Consider the following 20,309-nt stretch of genomic DNA (forward strand, 5'->3'; position numbering starts at 1 on the left):
TATCCTCCATGAGCAGCTCCTGTTTGGAGGGATGCGGAAAGGGGGGAGCTGCTGGGATCCTGTAGGCCCGTGGGGAACAAAGCAACTTGCTGCCCGGAGTTCAGGAAATAGCTTCGAACTCTGTCTAATAAATGGAACGTATACCCCCAAGGAGCTTGAGACTAGATGTGAGTGTGTGTGTGTGTGTGTGCGCGCGCGTGCGCACTGCTGGAGCAAACACATACACACACACCCCTCCCAGGGGGCAGCTGGGCCCCTTCTCAATGCCAAGTTGCAGAGTTGTGTGTCCCCAGCTTCCCGCCCTCAGCCATCTCTTCCTTGAGCCAGGACAAAGCCCTCCTGTGACTGGGAGGGGAACCAGAGGAAGGATGGGGGAAGGCTGCACAAAGGAATTCCTCACCCCAGTCCCCTGATGGACAGCAAGTGAAGAAGCAGATCTGCACTCCGCCCCCTTCCTCCCTCCCATCTTCCCACCCAACTGGGCACCGGCCCTAGAGCAGCTGCAAGCCTTCCGAGAGGACGCACACAGTCTCCTATAGGTGGCATCAGTGCCACCTGTTTTTTACTGGTGGGGCTGAGCTAAGGACTGGAAGAGGGAGGAGGCAGACAACTCAGAGAGGAGCTGGGAAGCAGTGCAGAGCAGAGTTACCGCTGAAAAGAGGTGTGAGGGCTTGGGCAGGCTGGGGGTTCCAGTCTGGAGGGGCAGAGTCGGAGACTGGCAACAACCTGCAGGGACCATAAGGCTCAGGATCCAGGACTGCCGCACCTCTCCCGAGCTCCCAGACCCCGTCCTGCAAAGAGCTCCTGGAGGTAGGTGGGACTCTGGAAGGCTGTGGCGGGAGCAGAGGGGAAGGACCTAAAGGAAGTGGGGGCTACAGCAACCCAGTCCTGGGCTAGGAAGAGTCAGGAGCCTCCCTTTAATAATGGTGTTTGTGAGGGGTCTCCGAAGGAAAAGGTTTCCCTCCCTCACCCTTTCTTCCATTCCTACCTGCCCACCCTTAACCCCCTACTCTAGCTCTCCTTACCCAAGGTGAGCATGGGATCAATAGTGAAGTTTCCGGAGCAATTTCCTGCCTGCCATGCCGTTCTGCCCAAGGGGCTTACTGCACCGGGTAGCCCAGAGAAGAAGAGGTTGTGTCCTTTAGGATACCCGCCTCTCTCACTCCAATTGTATCCAAGGGTTCCTTTGTATACTCAAACCCACTGTCATCAAGTTTATTCCGACTCAGAGACTTTATACAGGATTTCCAAGACTAAATCTTTACAGGAGCAGATAGCCCCACATTTCTCCCTTGGAGCAGGTGATGGTTTTAAACCACCAGTCTTTCAGTTAGCTGACCAACACATGTATCACAGTCCTACTGGGGCTCTTGTGTATTCTCAATCACCTAGACAGTTGTACTGACAGCCACTTATACACATATGCAAACATAGGCGGATACAAATCACGTACCTGCTCATATCGAATCATAATTACTCAGGCCAGGTTAGGGATCAGTAAATTGGCTCCAACTCAGATCCAGAAACACAAGGTCCATGTATCCCCAGCCCCAAGACAACCACACCTCCCCAAGCATACACACCCTGCCCTACATGTTCCGTACTTTCACCGAAGCTAACTCAAAGGGTGGGGCCCCAGAGAGGAGGAAGGTGGAGAATAGGTTCCTGGTTGGGGTTAAGGGATGACAGAGCAGGAAGGGACTAGGCGAGCTGAGGGTTGGGATTTCCTAAGGGTGCTTGGGTAGGAAAGAGGTTCCTTTAGAAAGTGGGGGTGATCCAGAAAGCCACCCCCAAAAGTGTTTTGTCTTGTTGCCAGTGCCTCCTACCCCCTAGCAGGTGAAGACAGAAAAATTTTCGGGCTGGGTTTTGTGATGTGTGTAATCTCTGTATCCATAGCAACTGGCCAACTCCATGGGCCCCAGTCAGAACTGGAGTATCTGCTTCGTTACTCCTGCTTCCTGAAGTGGAAGGTTCCTCTTCATGCCACTTCTCATGCTTGGCTGGATAAGCCTCTACTTGCTGAGCTGAGCTTGTCCTACTCAGGGCAAGCACTCTGTCCCCAGAGCTTAATACTATTAAATGGGGAAGATTTAGAAAGAAGGGGTGTCTGTTAAGGGGCAGGGCTTCCTAGCGTCCATTTAACTTTCCAGGTATCAAGACTAAGGTGGAAGAGAGAGCCTGGAGATTGTTCTCCGGTACAAGGCTTGGAGCCAGGGATGCTCACTTCCCCATCTAATTTGGCGCTCTGGCTTTCCTTGACCTCTGTTGCTGTCCGTAGCCTATGCCTTGGGTTCCTCAGATATACTGGGAGGGAGACTAACGTCTGCGCTTTGTCAGGGTCTCTGACAGCCCAGTGTTCTTTTCCCCAGGCCTTCACCATCATGGCTGAATCCTCAAGAAGCAGCTCCATCTGGACCCAGTGCCTCCACTGCCTGTATAGCTGCCACTGGAAGCAATCCCCCCAAACCAGCAAGGTAGAGTAGGGATGGAAGGGAAGGCTGGAAGGTAGAAGGCAGAAGTCAATCAAATGGGAGAAAGGACAATTGGGTTCATAGGTACCTGGGGCGTGGGGGTCGGGGGTGGGGTTACGGACTTCCCTTTCTCCAGGAAGAAAATCACCCTCCAATATGGAAAAAGCCATCCTCCAAACAGAGTGACTCACACAAGGCAGGAAGCTCCCTTAAGCTGCCATGTATAGGGGTTTCTGGCTTGAAAATGAGAATTGACTGCAAGCTTCTCTCCTGCCCCTTTGCAGTGTGACTGTATCTGGTTTGGCCTACTCTTCTTCACCTTCCTCCTCTCCCTGGGCTGGCTGTACATCGGGCTCATCCTTCTCAATGACCTGCACAACTTCAATGAGTGTGTCATGAACCCTGACCCCCCCTTTCCTCAGCAGACATGTTATTACCCTACTATCCATCCTGGGACCCCTGGGTACTTCACCCCTATCATAAGTTATCCCTCAGCCCTGCCCTGCCCCCCCCAACCCAATCTCCCTGGAAAATCCCTCTACAAAATCTTCCCCATCTTTAGAGCCCCTGGCCCCATGAAGGACTTTCCCATCACTCCCTTCTAGTCCTTCTAGAGCTACCTACCAGCTACCTATTAGGTCACTGTTGACAGCCTTCCCCTCATTGGGCACCTCCTCCCCTCCCACAGATTTCTATTTCACCATTGGGGACACTGGATGGACTGGTCCCTGGTATTCTTGTTGGTCATCTCTCTACTGGTCACATATGCATCCCTACTATTGGTGAGTCAGGGGTGGGAGGTGGCAACTCGCCTAAACCCCTAGTTCATTCTTTCTGCCCAGCTCTACCCTCTTATTCTAACCCTAACCAATGAGGGGAGGGAGCTAATTTTGGTGTGGGAGGCAAGTATCATCCTGGGAAGCCCACCTTAGTAACCTTGCCCTCTCTTGGTGACCTGATTACTTTAATCACCCTCTTCCCCTAGCTCCTGGCCCTATTCTTGCAACTCTGCGGACAGCCTCTGCATCTGCACAGTCTCCACAAGGTATAGTAAAGATGGGGGCTCAGGAGAAAGAACCACTAGGGCCCAGGGTTTGTCTGGCTATGTGTCAAGGGCTTCGTTGTTATATCTATAGGATCTAGCTTAAGAGCCTAGCCCAATACATATTTGTTGGAAAGGAGGGCAGTGAGTGAGTCAGGGGAAGAGACGGGTCCTGTCTCCATAGAGTGAGGGGACAACACAGGTAGCTATGTCCTTAGGTTGACAAAAAAGGCTCAAGTCATCCTTGATCCCCCAGATACTGCTGTTCCTCATTATGCTTCTTGTGGCCACTGGCCTCGTGGGACTGGATATCCAATGGCGGCAGGAGTGGGGCAGCTTACGTCTGTCACTACAGGTAAGTGGCTGATCCCTAATTCCCAAATGAGAGCCTTTGCCCACAAACAACCTCAGAAAGCAACTTGCACCCTGGTCCCCCAAGATTGTCAGAAGCTCTGACCTCCAAACAGGAGGAGAAGGATGGTTACCAGTAAGAAGACCCCTTTTCACCAACTCTTATCCACAGGCCACAGCCCCATTCCTCCATATTGGAGCAGTGGCCGGAATCACACTCCTGGCCTGGTCTGTGGCTGATATCTTCTACCGTGTCCATAAAAAAGGTATCAAGCCCACTTCCCCCCAAGTCCTCACTGGCTATAATGCTTCTCCCTCCTGCTGTCCACGTTCTCTGCCCCAACCTCCTGCTTTCTGCCCTAGAGGTCACTCACTGCCCTTTCTCCATAGCCTGTCACCCCTCCCCACAGGACCCAAGATTCTGCTACTGCTCTCATTTTTTGGAGTCACCTTCGCCATCTATCTGGCCCCCCTCTTCATCTCCTCACCCTGCATCATGAAACCCAGAGACTTACCCCCTAAGCCTGGGCTGGTGGGCCACCGAGGGGCCCCAATGGTAAGTGTTAAGCAAAATGCTGGGAGGGTGATCAGCCCTTCCAGGCTGCAACAACCAGACCTATGAATTCTAATCTTCTGCCTTTCCCCGCTACCTCCTCACTGATTCCCTTTCCCAGCTGGCTCCTGAGAACACTTTAATGTCTTTGCGGAAGACTGCGGAATGTGGAGCTACTGTGTTTGAGACAGATGTGATGGTCAGGTGAGGGCGGCTTGGGGTTGGTGAAACTGGGAAGCTGAGGGACATATAAGGAGAGCTCAGGAAATGGCTATCAGCCCTAGAGCTTGCTCCTCTGACACACCTTGTGCCCTCAGCTCTGACGGGGTTCCCTTCCTCATGCATGATGAGCAACTGAGTAGGACCACGAACGTGGCCTCTGTGTTCCCAGACCGAATCACAGCTCACAGCAGCGACTTCTCCTGGTCTGAATTGAAGAGACTCAATGCTGGGACTTGGTTCCTAGAGGTGAGGGAAGCCTCTGAGGAGAGGCAGCCACCTGGAGGGGCAGAGTTCATTCCATTGATAAGCATTTGCTGAGTCCATAGACGTGCATTCTCTGCCGTCAAGTCACTCCCATGCAGCAAGCTATTAGAAGAATATGAAACCTAGAGCAATAAAGATATGTACCAGGGTGTGTGTGTGTGTGTGTGTGTGTGTGAGAGAGAGAGAGAGAGAGAGAGAGAGAGAGAGAGAGAGAGAGAGAGAGAGAGAGAGAGAGAGAGAGAGAGAGAGAGATCAGAGTGTGGTTTCACAGAGGAGAGGATGCCTGAACAAAAAAAAAAAATCAAATTATAGCCTTTTTGACAAGGATGAGAAAGGGGCATGTAGTTAGAGGGAAAGCAGGTATAAAGCCCAGAAGTATATGAATATGTGTTTCCAGGGAACAGAAAGTAGCTCAGTATAATTGGAAGATGAAAATCACGGAGGTGGTGGGAGCAGAGACCTGGTCTTGAAGGGCTTTCAATGAAAATGTAGGCATTAGTACAGCAGATGAAGAAAAATATTTAAGAGACTCAATTTTTTCAGTTCCTCTTTTCCTGATTACAAAAGTAATACATGTTCATTGTCAAAAAAGGAAAAGATGAAAGAAATGTAGAAATTGAAATGTTCCCTATAACCCAAACCTTCTGAAGTACTCCGTTAACGGTTGAATATATATGCATATGGAACTTTTAAATTTTCGTACAGAATCACTATGCTATTCACACTCTTTTGTAATTCCCCCCCCCCCATTTAACTCTATATATGATTGTACAACAGAGAATTTCAAAGCAAGGGCTACCTCGGTCTGAGTTCTAGTCCCACCATTTACTAACTGCTTAGCCCTGAACAACATTTCCTTAATCTCTTATGCCTCGATTTTCTCAAATGTAAATGGGAATAATTGCAGTAATTGCCTTTTGGGGATAGTAGGAGGATTAAATAAATTAATGCATATCAAGTACTTAGAACACTTTCATTTGTAAGCAGGTAAGGGGACTGTGCCGAGGATAATGGCAAAGGCTCACTGGAGGGAAAGAGAGAAACCCAAACCAAATTCATTGCCATTGAGTAGATTCCAGCTCATCTTTCTCCTGTGGAGTGGCTCGAGGGTTAGAATGAGAAACGGGGGGAATTAAGAAGAGCTAAAAGGATTGGCATTATGGGTTAGGCATTAAATGGGCTGCTAGCCTCAAGGTCAGCAGTTCAAACCCACCAGCTCCTCTGTGTGCTGGAGGAAAATGAGACTATCTTCCCTGTAACAAAGTACAGTCACAGAAACCACAAAGCAATGTAGGGATGCTACGTTGGAATAGACTGAATGGTAGTGGGTTTGGTTTTCAGTGAAAGGATTACTAAGCAGAACTGAGATTTTAAAATTGGGCTGAGGTAACAACATTCCACAATGTGTTCTCTGTCCATGGCAGTGGCCAGTAGCAGACCTCTCCCCGTCTCTAATTGTAGGAGTACAAAAGACAAATTGCAGAACTGAATTGCGAGTTTGGGATTTGTAGCGCGGACAGGGCAGTAAGGGAATTGAAAGTGCTGTGGAAAAGTAGTTAATTCAAGTTGTGGATGAACCATGACTTGAAGTTAAAGGTATGGCCACAAAGAGGCTAAGGAATTTGGAGGAAACCAAGGGCTCAGAATCACAGAAGTCACCATGAAACCAAAGCGAAGGTGTAGTGGAAGGGGGTATTTAGAAAACTTGCAGCGTAGGATTTTTTAAAATCATTTTATTGGGCGCTCATACAACTCTTATCATAACCCATACAGATATCCATCGCGTCAAGCACATTTGTACATTGTTTCCCTCATCATTCTCAAAACATTTGCTTTCTGCTTGAGCCCTAGATGTCAGCTCCTCATATTTTCCCCTCCTTCCCCGCTCCCTCCTCCCTCATGAGCCCTTGATAATTTATAAACTATTATTATTGTGTCATGTCTTACATTGTCCGATGTCTCCCTTCACCCATTTTCCTGTTGTCTGTCCCCCAAGGAGGGGGTCATATGTAGGTCCTTGTCATCAGTTCCCACAGCACAGGATCTTGACGTCACCAAATAAAGATATTACAGGGTCTGGAAGAAGGCCACAGTTTTCAGAAAGGCCGATGTAGAAGTGGACAGAAACTAAATACTAAGTGGGGAAAATGAGTTAAGATGGTAAAGATGGAGGCTTTTTTTGGATACTGAAATACTTGTCTTATCTTCTTGTTTGTAAACATCTTTTTCTTCTTATAGAGACAGCCCTTCTGGGGGGCCAAGAAATTATCAGGCCCCGATTGGAAAGAAGCTGAAAATCAGACAGTGCCAGCATTGGAGGAGTTATTGAAGGAAGCTGCGAACCTCAACCTCTCCATCATGTTTGACTTGCGCCGCCCCCCACGAAACCACACATACCATGATACCTTTGTAAACCAGACACTGGAGACTGTGCTGAGTACAAGAGTGCCCCAAGCCATGGTGATGTTGCCAAGACCCCAATGGCCCTCCTTCACCCCGCTCCTCACTTGCCTTCCCTAAGCTCTGGTGATGATTTGGGGACTGCTCTCAGCCCCAAAGAGAGCCCTGCTGAACTCATATACCCCATTCTACAGCGAAATGTCTCTTACCTTGCCCTAGCCATGGAATCCCTGTGTCTTCTCCGGCTTCATTCCCATCTTCCCTGAACCACAGGTCTTTTGGCTACCAGATGAAAATCGGGCCAATGTCCAGCAACGGGCCCCCAGAATGCGCCAGATATATGGACATCATGGAGCCAACACAACTGAGAGACCCCAATTTCTCAACCTCCCCTACCAACACCTGCCATTGTTGGATCTCAAGTGAGTTCCAGAGGATGTGAGTGCAGAAAGATAAGACCTTCGGGGTTGACATGAGACTTCATGGTGAGGAAGACCATTAACAAACACTAACGTGACTCTAGACTCAGGAGAGTGAGGCTATTAATTCATTCACTCATGCAACAAATATTTAAGTTGTTTAAGTACTTGCTATGTGTTAGACACAATTTATTACAGGCTTTGAGGCTACAACATGAATAAAATCACCAAGGTCCTTGCTTTTATGGGGTTTATGGACTAGTGAAAAAGAGAACAAACTAACAGAATATGCGTTTCAGATAGTGACTAGTGTTTGAATGAAAAACAACAGATGTAATAATACCATAGACTTGAGTGGGTTTGGAGTGAGTGCTACAGGGGCCTATATTAGTAAAGGTGTCTAGAGAAGTGATGTGCAAGCTGAGAACTAAATGGTCAGAAGGAGCTGTGAAAAGACCTTCGGAAAAGCAGCCACGGAAGCCTGATGAGTAAGGGTAAGGTGAGACTGGAGATTAAAGCAAGGGCCAAACTGGGCAGGACCTTATAAGCCATAAGAAGGATCTTAGCTTTTATTTTACACAAAAAGTTTAGTGCAAGAGAAGATGGATCCAGAGAAGAGAGAGGCAAGAGAGCCCCAGAGGTGAGCTTCCAGAACCTGACACAGCCAATCAAAAAGATGGGCTTCAAAGCATCGGTGGTTGCCAAGGTCTCTGAAAATGCACTTGGGGTTATCCTGAGTATTTCAAGGCCTTCTCCCCCAGTTGTCACCATGGAAGGAGACTTGGCACAGAGTTTGGCCGTCACCTCAATCTAGCCCTTGTCAACATCAACTGCTGATCATGTTTCCAAAAGATGTGAATCAATGCAAATCGATGATAGAACTAGGTCTAAGTGCTTTAAAGGGATGGGCCAATTCCACCAAGGTGAAATGCAGCAGAAAGATATATAAAGCCCTATATTGGGGCTCAAAAGTAGCTCTGTTGCACAAAGACAGTGGCATCAGCAGGAAGATGTATGAAAAAGCCCAGGCCTTTGAATGAACACTGTGCACATGTGAGCCATCAGTGGGATGTGACACTGTCAAACACTAACCTGATTCTAGACTACATTCATGCAGGAGCGGCGACCAGAGACCAGAAGGAGATAGCTTTGCTCTACTCAAAGGGGTCCACCCAGGCTCGTCTGGGATATCATCTTCAGATGGAGGCCCCATATTTTAAAAGGGACATTGATAAATTTGAATATGATGAGATTAAAGAGATTTGTATGATAAGGATCCCCAGGGTGACGGTTGAAGGAACTAAGCCTGGAAAGAGAAGACTCAGCAGGACATAGTCTCTGCTCCTCAGACCTCTGAAAAGCTGTCATAAGACAAAGGGAAGGGACACATTTGAATGCACCAAGAGAACAGAGTACAGCTACACAAAAAAATTAACATTGGATTAGAGGCTGGCATGCAAAGGCAAAACTGATACTATCTTGGTAATAACATGTAGATTCAAGCACCAACAGAAAGCTGCCTCCCATTCCTTGTGCCCCATGAATCTAGATTTTTTTCCCCACCTTCACAGGGCACTACACCAGGATAATGTCTCGGTGAACCTATTTGTTGTGAATAAGTCATGGCTCTTCTCCCTACTCTGGTGTGCAGGGGTGGATTCAGTCACCACCAACGACTGCCAGCTGCTGCAACAGATGCATTACCCCATCTGGCTTATTGTAAGGGCTCTGGGGCTTCGCTCCTCTATTCCCCAGTTCTCTTTAACTCTATCCCCTTCTTGTTCACTCCCCCCCCTCCCGACCCATATACTACCCTTTGGGATCTTGCCACCAACAAAGGCCTTTTCCTATTCCCATAGCCCCCTCACACCTACCTAATGATGTGGATCATCACCAATGGTATATCTGCCCTACTGCTTTTGTGGACCTTTCTCCTCCGAAGGTGAGTGCCTTGTGCCTCCGCTTTCTGAATACTCACTCTCCCCAGGTCCCTGCTGATGGCGTTGAGTTGGAATCAGATATGTTGCTTGTGGCTTGAGGTTTGATCTGACTGATTCCTTTGAGGTTCTTAGGCCCTTGTATCACCAAATTGGTTTGAACCTGGGAAAGGCAATATGGGGAAACCTGGGATCAGAATGACCTACTTGAAGATAACTGAACTCACAGTGGGAAACTTTTCTTCCTATAGGAGATGTGCTACAGAGAGAGAAAGAACTGGTAAGTACTCCCTTCCCTCACCTCATTTAAAAAAATCATTTCATCAGGAGCTCTTACAGATATTTTAACAATCCATCATTCAATAAGATCAAGCATAATTGTACAATTGCTGTCACCATCAGTTTCAAAACATTTTCTTTCTTCTTGAACTCTTTGCTATCAACTCCCCTTTATCCCTTCCCTCCCCCACTCGACCCCCCCAAGAATTCATATTATATCATATATTATTGTTATTATGCCATATCTTACACCATCCAATGTATCTATCCAGCTACAATTCTGTTATCTGTTCCCCTTGAGTGGAGTTATACAGTCATCATTGCTATTGGTTCCCCTTTCCTGTCCCACCCCCTTCTTGCACCCTCAGGAAATCATTAATCCCATTACTATTTCTGAAGGGTTTATCTATCTTGGATTTCATGCATCAAACGATCTTAATTATACACATGAACATACACTGGTCTCAGAAGATTAATGAGGTAAAGCTAATAACTTAATAGTAGGGGGAGGAAATATAAAAGAACTAGAAGACAGCTATGTATTTCATCAGTGCTATACTGTACCCTGCATATATCATCTCTTCCAAACTCCCCCCCCATTTTTCTCCTCCTCTAGCTCTCCCCTGAAGAACACTGGTTCTGGTGGCTAGTGGGTTACAAGTTGGGCTGCTAACCACAAGGTCAGCAGTTCGAAGTCACCAGCCCCTTCAAGGGAGAAAGACTAGACTTTTTACTCCCATACAGATTTGTGGTCTCAGAAGCTCCCAGGAGTTTCTGTACTATAGGATCACTTTGGTTTGGAATCAACTCTGGCAGTGAAAGCTTTTCCTTTACTCCCTCTCAGTATACCCAACCTTCTCCCTACCCTACCCAGGCTTAGAAACATCAGTGCTGCTGACCACGATCAACAGTCCTAGTACGGAGTAAATTCACGGCCCTGGCCCCTCAACAACTGGAACTGAGGCATCTGCGTTACCCATAAGGGAGAATGGCTGAGGTGGACATCTCCGGGGTAGGCAGTTGGGGTGGGGGGAATTTTAGTATCCGGGGTTTTGAATCATGAGGCTATCCTGTACCTAGATGATAGGTAAGCCCCAAGTACCATAGTATCTACTCCCTTTGGAGGTTGGACCTGAGGTGGTTGGGAAGACAGTGAGTCGCGTGAAGTTTCTTCTAAGATGAAACTAAAACAGAAGACGTGAAAGAAAGACTGCCAAGATAATGTTCTAGACCTGTGTGTTCATGTTCTTGTGAAGAAGGCACGGGGTGTGTCAGGGGTGGGACATCTGGGAAGAGTGACTGGGCTTTCTTGGAAAACTATAAAATTATTAGGATGCCTTCCCCACCCCATGTGCTGTCTCCCCGATCCCTATTAGCTGCTTTCTGACCTAGAAGCTGGGGTGGGGGTGGGGCTAAAGAATCCATCTAGTCATGCAATTCCTTGGCTACAGATGCCTTTTGTGTTGTTCACAGTCTTTTCTTCAAGAAAAATTTGGTTCCTGTACCGTGTCTGTTAACCTGCTATTCAATGAATTTCATTCCTGTTGGGTCACAGAATAATCTGTTCAGTGCTGGGACTGGGGGGAGGATGCCCCTCCTTTCTAGAGTTGGATGTGACATGGCATGGGGAGGGAGGGTCACTCTGGGGCGATTCATGGGCTGGGCATGGGGAAAGAACAACCGAAGGCAACGAAATCCTGAAGCCTGAGAGAAACCATACACCAGGAGCATTCCTGGTGGCCAAGGCATTGTACAGAGTTGCGTTGTAGCTCCACCTTGTGGACACCGGCCCCAAGAGGAGGTCCTTCTCTGGCATCACTTTGTCATATTTTGTTGTATGCCACCTGTTCCCCTTACTGAATAGAGACGAATGTCCTTGACTCCGAACTCTGGACGCACCGTCCGATTTCCACAGGTTTTTGCTTCTCTGAACTGCGCACAGGGTCTGTTTCCGGCCTCCCCCCACCCCTTAGAGAAGCAAGTTCCTTAGTGTGTCCGCCACATTTGGGTGCCTGGGCTAAGCAGATGAGGTGAGCTGGCCTTGGGATGGGGTTCCCTTAAGGCAAAGTGAGGCAACAGGATTTCATGGTTGACCCTACAGTTCCCACTGCACCAACATCTGTCCTGGTTTGGGTCCCTACACGATATCAAATGAAGGCGTTGGCAAGGTCAAGAGATTCCGTTCCCAAACGCTCTTTTCAGACTGAAATGGAGCAGCATCCGAGCCTCCGTACATGACCCGACCACCTCCGTTGCAGGGGGAGCCAAGAGAACTACAGTTCCCAGAATGCCCACAGTCATTTCCGGTCCTTGCATTGCCCAGGGGTAGGGGTGGGGGGCTTAAATTTGTGTTCCCGCCCCCTCCTCCTCCAGCGTCTCACCGCTTCTCGCGCCGCCCCGCGTCCGCCTTGAGCACACACACGCATACACCTACACACCAACATACCGGGCTTGCAGCTGGCCCTAGTGCGTGGGGGCACTGGCGTGCCGCTGGCGAGGAGGCGGGAGACACTCCATGGGGGGAGGGGCGGTGAAGGGGTCAATGCTGCTTTGTACTGGACAGGTCTTCCCACACTGCCTTTTCAATCTGCATTTCCTTAGTTTTCTCTACTCCCACCCCATCCCCTCGCCCCGCTTCCGCCCCTCATTCAGGCCTTTGGGCGCTCCCAGTCCATCAGACCCTGCTAACCGCTCACCGTTCAACATAGCTTCCTCTGCCTACCCCTGCTTTGATGGCCCCTCCAAGTCTTACAGCTTCGCAGCCCTACAGCCTCTTCCTCCCCTCGTCTCCTGATGTCACCAAGACCAGCTCCACCGCACACCCCCAGTCTCCCAGCTCTCAGGTCCTTAGTCTTTTCATCTCAGTGTCCACGCCACAATGCTGAGACCTCCAGGGTCCAGCCTTACCCCTTAACTTTGGGTACCCCAGCCCTGGGCCTGCCACTGCAAGTCCTTACTCTGTCCCCAGGAGAACTGGACAGCTGTGGCATATTCATCCTCTATGAGACCCTGCACCTGAGACTTGAGGCAGAGGGCCAGGGGAGCTGCTCAATAGGGTCCGGGTGCTATTGCTCTCCATTATTTTTAGCTGCTGACTCACAGCTTCTAGCATGCGGGTTTGGGGCTAACAGGCTGGGCTAGGGGGCTATTAATAGAGCCGAGGCACAGTCCCAACCCAATTCAGTTTGAAAGCACACAGAGCAAGATGCTGCTGCTGCGGTTGTGCTCTGTGTAGATATTGTAGGCCGAGTCCATGGGTGGGCCCTGTGCTCTCTGGCTGCCAGTTACTTCGGCCTGGTATGTCTAGCTTATAAAATTGTAAGGGGAAAGTCTACAGAGCTTTCCCCTAGCTTGCCAACACTTGGAGGATCTGCCACAAAGCAAGTCCCTGTCGCACTAGCTGAGAGGGAAGGGACAACTCCCAAGTAGAGGAATTGTGGCCACAGCCTTGGTCAGCCTAGGACTACTCTTGGGCCTTAATTCTCAGGGTCTGCGAGCAAAAACAAAACAAAAAAACAGCATTTCTGGTTCCTAAGGGCCTGCATACGGATGATGTGCTTCATTATAGCACTCGCATGGGATGCGCAGGGCTGGGGATTCTCAAATCGCACACATTGGGAAGCTGCCAAACTGCTTTTATCAGTCTTCCATTCTTTTTGCTTTCTTGCTTGCTACCTAGGCTCTGAACCTCCTCATAGGGTGCACAGACCTCTACTCTCTTCACTGTAGAGATAACTAGGGGTCCCCATCGAAGTATGATTGATTATTTATGTGTTGCCATTCCAGGGCCCTTTTTGTTTTTAATGGGCTCGAGTCGACGTTCTCTAAGCCATACATGGGGAGTGGTGGGGAAAGTTCTGATACGTTACTAGAATAATCCCCACCCCAAATAATTCCCACCCATGTTCAATTCTCTAGAATTCCCATTGATAAAGGATCCATACTCACACAACACCCCCATTCAGAGCAAAGAATTTCTGCCTTCAGCAATACCATTCTGTGCCCCGCCCCCACTCCACTAAACCACACAGCTTGGGGGGCAAGAGCACTCCCTTCTCTGCACAAAGACTGGGGTCACTTGATGAAGCTCTGCTTTCAAGCAGCCCAGATTATCGGGCAGCAGCAGCAGCAGGCTGTGCCGCCTCCACCCTGTCTATCTGCTGAAGGCATGAGAGAGAGGGTGGATGGCGAGAGAAATGGTCTCTCCTCCTCCAAAATTTTCCCTTCAGAACTTCATCTCAGGCTCGGTCTCTGTGCAGGCCGCCCAGTTGCCTAGCAACCAGGGCAGCCTGCAGAGGTGTGAAGCTGCTCTCCGCCTATAGGGAGCGCCTGTCTACCAGAGACATCTGGCTGGAGCCCTAAGTAGTAAGAAGGGAAGGGGACTCCCATGCTATAAAACACCTCAGTGTTAGAGAACCTCCTCCCAGACTTGCCAACCCAGCCCCGTCTGCCTCTCCGAGAGCCTACAGAGTGAGAAGCTTACTGTGAGTCTAACAGTTTTACATGCTTTTTTTTTTTTTTTGACCACTCAATTCGGGTAAGGGTGCAGGGCACAGTTTGACAGTCTCCATTCATTCGAAGCTTAAAACCGAAAAGAAAAGCCACTGCCATTAAGTGGATTCTGACCCATAGTGACCCTACATAGGGTTTCTTCGACAAAATTCCTTATGGAAGCAGCCAGCCGCATCTTTCTCTCGTGCGGCCACCACCAAGGCTCTTTTCACTACAAGTTTAGCACACTTTAATCCCAGCAGGTCAGAGACTGTACTGAAACCAGACTCACTGTCGTTGAGTCCGTTCCAACTCATAGCGACCCCATAGGACAGGGTAGAACTGCCTGTGGGGTTCCACGACTATAATTCTTTACAGGAATAGAAAGCCTCTTTTTTTTCCCTCCGGGGTGGCTGGTAGTTTCCAACTGCTGATCTTGTAGTCAGCAACCCAACTGCATTACCACTCTGACACCAAGGTTGTAGGGGGATTTTATTTCTGAGCCACCGTTAGGATATAGGAAAGAAGTGTAGCGCATTCTGTTGACAAACTGCTGAGCAGGTGGAAAATATTGTGCACTTGGTCACCAGGCTAGCCTAGACTTGGTCATTTACGAAGATTATTCATGTACTCCTCTATTCAGCGACAATAACACTAACGCACTATGTACCACACCATGTGCTCAGTGTTCTACATTAATGATCCTATGATTATTTCCATTTCATAGAAACTGAAGGTCAAAGAAATTAAATAACATCCAAAGTCACACAGCTAGTGGATGAGTGGAGTCGGATTTGAGCAGCCACTCTGTGATGGGGTTCTAAAATACAGAAAATAAGACCCTTTGAGCACCTAGTCACTCCTCAGAACCAAATTAAAAACGTCATCTCCTTTGTGAAGCCTTGCTTAAGCCACGTCTGCCCCTCCCCGACAAGCAAAGGTAAAAACTTGATTTTCTGTGCACTCTTCTGAATCAACACTTTTCACAGATATTGCAATTATCTCCTTTATTTCCATTTCTATAACTGAGCACCTTGGTAACAGGGCCTCTGTACTATTCATCTCCATTTGGGTGTCAGATAGAAATCTCAGTGTCAACATCTGAACGCGTGATCTTTTCTCCAGAGCCCTGGTAGAACAGTCCTTAACCACTCAGCTGCTAGCCCAAAGGGCAGCAGCTTGAAGCCACCTGGCACTCCATCAGAGAAAGAGGTGGAAGTCAGCTTCTGTAAAGATACAGCCTTGGCAACCCTGTGGGGCAGTTCTACTCTGTCCCGAGGGTTGCTAGGGGTTGGAATCAATTTAATGGCAACCAGTTTGTTTGTTTGATCTTTCCCCCAAAAAATGACCTCATTTCAGGAAATGACAATTTGATCGTTTCAATTACTCTGGCCAAAAAACCTTGAAATCACAACTCCTATCCAATCTGTCAACAAACCAATCTTGTTAATTCACATTTTAAAATACATCCAGAATCCAAACACTTCTCATCACTTCCAGGGCTACCACCCTGGCCCATGCCCATATTACCTCTTGCCTGGATCACTGTAGTAGCTACCTGATCAGTCTCATTACTTCCACTCTCACTTCCTGAGGCTCATTGTCCTCATAGAAGCCAGAATGATCCTGCTAGAGCCAAGTCAGATCATGTAAGTTCTCCTCAAAATCCTTCACTGGCTTCTCATCTCTTTTGGAGTAAAGTCATAATGTTTTCACTGGTCTACAAGACCCTATATAATTAAGTCTCATTCTCCACCCCATTCGCTCAGTTCTAGTCATCTGGTCCTTGTCATTCCTTGAACCAGTTAGGTTCACTCATGTGTTAGGTAGGGTTCTCTAGAGAAACAAAACCAGGATATATATATATATATATATATATATATATATATATATATATATATATATATATATATATATATATATATATATATATATATATATATATCACGAAGGAATATAACAGCTAATTAGTCCACACAGCAGTGTAGAGGGCACAGTTCAGCTCACTTTCATGGAACAGTTAATATACTGGAAGTCCTTCAGCTCACAAGGGCTGCTGGGTTCAAGGGCAAGGAAGCAGAGAGCTGTGTCTTCCCTCAGGCAATGCAGGCAGTCCTTCCACAGGCAGCAAACAGCAGGGCAGGTCACAAACAGTTAGCAGCTCAGGAGACTAGTGAAGCAGGCCTGGATGGGATATTGAACTCAAGTGATGCAAGACAGCGGGATCCACCAGCCTCAACTCAAGTGATGTACACACCAGCAGTGTGGTGAAGCAGATCTCAAAGGAACCTCAAGCTCTAGAGACAGGATCCATGGGTTGGCTGTCCCACAGGTAGTATAGCTCACAAGTTGAGGCAGAGAACTAGCTAACGCAGCTGCACGCTGGTCGGATCACCAGAGAGCAAGAGAGAGAGAGAGAGAGGTGGGCCTTGCAGAGTCATTTATCTTTTTGACCTCCAATCAAACTGCAACCTTATTAATCCTACATGTTCCTATTGGTCAGGTTGGCACAATAAACCTACCTATACAGTCCACCCCTTGCCATCTTGGCACCTGTATACAATTCTTTAGCCATATATAATTTCTAGGCACTAATGCAATCACACACCTAAGATCATGCATCTATCATACATATAAATGAAAACCCAGTGAATCTAATTGTGTCTGGTACATTATACATGAACAAAGGAAAGATATTCAATAAGCACATATAAAGAAGGTAAAGTGACAATCAAAATCCTCACTTTTGCAGTTGATCATGTGGTCGTAACTGATAGGTAGAACTACCTTCTACTACCCATTCTATATTTCCTTTGCCCTTGGCCAGCACCTCAGTTGGCTGTGGTTCTTTGCCTGGTAGGATGGCCCAGACCTTCATTCCTGAGGGGTCTGGGACATTAAACATCCTATCAGGATTGGGTTGCTGTAGTTTACCATTTACTTTAATCACAGGGCATGGTAGTACTAAGAGACAGCCTACGGGATCTCCTGGATTCCAGACAGGTAAAGATTCTTCTTTACCTCCATTATGTAGCACCAGTCCGATTTCTCCTTGGTAATCAGGATCAATCACACCACTCAGTACAGTGACACCCTTCCTGACCTGTTGATCCAAAGACACGAGGGACCCAAAGTGGCCAGAGGACATTCTCAGCTGCCAGCTCAGTGGAATCAGTGTTGTGTTTCCAGGTGGGAGAGTTCTTTCCTTTGAGTCTGGGACCTCCATGCCTGAAGCGCATAGGGTTACTGGGACAGGAAGCAAACGTGATGAAAGTAGGTCACTAAGAATAATAGAGAAGGGTGCCACACCAGCTTCCACCCCTTGGTCCCTGGACCCATAAATCCTGGATATTGGAGACAGAGTACCATATATTGGCTGCTGGTTTAGAGCATATACAGCCTCCTGGAGATCATCGCACCAGCCCAGCAAGTTGTTGTCACCCCTGTGTCTTTCAAGTCTTTGATGGTGGCACTAATTTCTGCAATCCCTCCAGGAATGTGATATTGCTTTTGGTTTACTCTTTTCCTAGGCAAAGGCAGTTCTAATGGTGTCCACTTAGCCTTTCTTACCACAAGAGTTCTTATCTCACATTTCAGGGATCCAATATGGGGGTCCTGCTAGTTACTAAGTATGTCTATTCCAACGATACATTCAGGAACTGGGGGAATAATGACAGGATGGGTTCGGGGTCCTACTGGGCCCACAGTGAGGCATACCTGAGCTAAAACTCCATCAATAACTAAACCTCCATATGCCCCCCACTCTGACTGGCAGACCTTCAAAACAGTTTGGGTCTCTTGGTGGAATTAGTGTCAGTTCAGAGCCACTCTCCAGCAATCCCTTAAAAGTGTGATTATTTCCTTTCCTCCCAATGATTAGTCACTCTTGTGAAAGGCCACAGGTCTCTTTGGGGAAGGCTCGAAGAAAGATTAACAGTATAAACCTTTGGTGATGTAACAGGGTCCTTCTTCCAAGGGACCCAGCCTTCCCCTTATTCAAGGGGTTGTGGGTCTGTAAGCTGGCTTAGGTCTGGGAACGGATTGAACCATCGTGGCTCTCTAGTCTGCTGTTCACCTGATCTAGCATCCTTCTGCCTGTATAGATCACATAAACACTTAGTAGGTTTCCCATGTATTTCACTCCTAGGTACACCGTGACTAAATATCCAATGCCATAAGTCCACATGAAACAGGTTGCTTTAATTACTATGGAAACTTTGCTATACATTACGATAACCACATCCACCTCATCTCTGTTGATGCAGTGCTGACACCTGCCTCCTACCACCACAGGGCCCAATCAGCCCCATTGTAGGCAAATATCGGAGTTCACTTAGGGCAGGGCCCACTGTTAATGCTGGCGTACATAAAATAGCAGTTATAGGAGTTTTCAGAAGTGCTGGGGCCCACTTCACAAACTTGATCCTATCGTTGTCGTGAAACGTATATCTTCAGGGCACTCTCTTTTTGGAAAATATCAAACACACGATCATCCAGAGCTTCTCCTCTCACCAGCACTTCATCTATTGGTGGTGATACTGTGGATATTAGCTCCGTGACTTCACACCATGGATTCACACCACCCTGTCTAGTAATAGTGGCAGACAGATCCATGCCTTTAGGGGCAAAGATAGCATTATCAGTGCTGTTAATTAAGCCTAATCAGGCTGGGGAGTCAATTTGAGAAGCCCATATTTATGATCTTGTTTATCTAGAACCCCACTCCTGGTACCAATTGTGTTAGACAGGTTCTCTAGAGAAACAAAACCAGGGAATTTATGATGATAACTAGCTAGATATATAGATTTATACAGCAAAAAGGAACATAATAGCCAATTCGTCCACGCAGCAGTACAGAGGGTATAATTCAACTCACTTATGTGGAACAGATAATATACTGGAAGTCCTTCAACTCTCAAGGACTGCTGGATCCAAGGGCAAGGAAGCAGACAGCTGAGTCTTCCCCTGGGCAATGCAGGCAGTCCTTTCACAGGCAGCAAACAGCAGGGCAGGTCACAAACAGCAGCTCAGGAACTTAGTGACGCACAACTGGATGGGATATTGAACTCAATCATTGAAAGAGGACAGGATCCACCAGCCTCAAGCTCAAGTGATGTACATACCAGCAGTGTGGCAAAGCAGGTCTCGAAGGAACCTCAACCTTCAGTGACACAATCCACAGCTTGTCCCACAGGTAGTGTAGCTCACAAGTTGAGGCAGAGAACTAGATAAAGCCAGCGCACACTGGTCGGATCATCAGAGAGCAAGAGAGAGAGGGGTGGGCCTTGCCAAGCCATTTATCTCTTTGCCCTCCAATCAAACTGCGACCTTACTAATCCCACACGTTCCTATTGGCAAGATTGGCACAATAAACCTACCTATCACAACTCCTAATCTAGATTTTTACATTGGCTGGATCCTTTGTCAGGTGTATAATTCTGCCAGATATATGCATAACTCACTTCCTTGCCTCTGCTATTATTCAAAGGTCACCTTTTCAGTGAGTCAGGTTTACTCTGAACAACCTGTTTAAGATTCCTTCTACAGATGGGCTTTAGGCCTCTACTTAAATCTTACCTCACTTAGTACAAGAATGGTTTGTTCTAATAAGGTGGCATTATATGATACTCACCTTCCTGACACATTGCTGAAGACAAAATGGGTGCATAAGCAAATGTAGTGACTGGCTATTAAAATATACAGTATCTGTGGTCTTAAAGGCATGTAGTCAAACAAGCGGCCATCTAGCAAGGAAGCAACAAATTCCACATGGAAGAAGCACACCAGCCTGTGTGATCATGAGGTGTTGATGGGAATAGGTATCAGAATTTCAAAACCAAGCAATCAAATCAATGTAAAGAGGTAGGGATGTAGTGGAGA

General features: G+C 47.7%; 1 protein-coding gene across 1 annotated transcript; it reads left to right on the top strand.

Moving 5' to 3' along the window:
• Positions 1 to 584: 584 nt before the first annotated feature.
• On the top strand, positions 585 to 11,535 carry GDPD2 (glycerophosphodiester phosphodiesterase domain containing 2). The gene is made up of 16 exons (XM_075538756.1): positions 585 to 810; positions 2,370 to 2,474; positions 2,756 to 2,859; positions 3,160 to 3,253; positions 3,457 to 3,516; positions 3,770 to 3,868; positions 4,037 to 4,130; positions 4,275 to 4,420; positions 4,539 to 4,621; positions 4,735 to 4,885; positions 7,142 to 7,363; positions 7,577 to 7,725; positions 9,294 to 9,441; positions 9,582 to 9,664; positions 9,911 to 9,939; positions 10,813 to 11,535. Exons 2-16 carry the CDS (start codon positions 2,382 to 2,384, stop codon positions 10,863 to 10,865), a joined length of 1,608 nt encoding a protein of 535 aa, XP_075394871.1. The 5' UTR covers positions 585 to 810; positions 2,370 to 2,381; the 3' UTR covers positions 10,866 to 11,535.
• Positions 11,536 to 20,309: the final 8,774 nt, after the last annotated feature.

Source organism: Tenrec ecaudatus, chromosome X (genome assembly GCF_050624435.1).
Source record: "Tenrec ecaudatus isolate mTenEca1 chromosome X, mTenEca1.hap1, whole genome shotgun sequence".
Taxonomy (NCBI): Eukaryota; Metazoa; Chordata; class Mammalia; order Afrosoricida; family Tenrecidae; genus Tenrec; species Tenrec ecaudatus.

What these genes read in the sequence shown, in the direction of transcription:
- GDPD2 (XM_075538756.1), top strand. Translation starts at nt 2,382, where the DNA reads ATGGCTGAATCCTCAAGAAGCAGCTCCATCTGGACCCAGTGCCTCCAC. An exon ending in ATCTGCACAGTCTCCACAAG is followed by an intron (nt 3,517 to 3,769) that starts GTATAGTAAAGA and finishes TTGATCCCCCAG; the next exon opens with ATACTGCTGTTCCTCATTAT. An exon ending in CTGCCATTGTTGGATCTCAA is followed by an intron (nt 7,726 to 9,293) that starts GTGAGTTCCAGA and finishes CCACCTTCACAG; the next exon opens with GGCACTACACCAGGATAATG.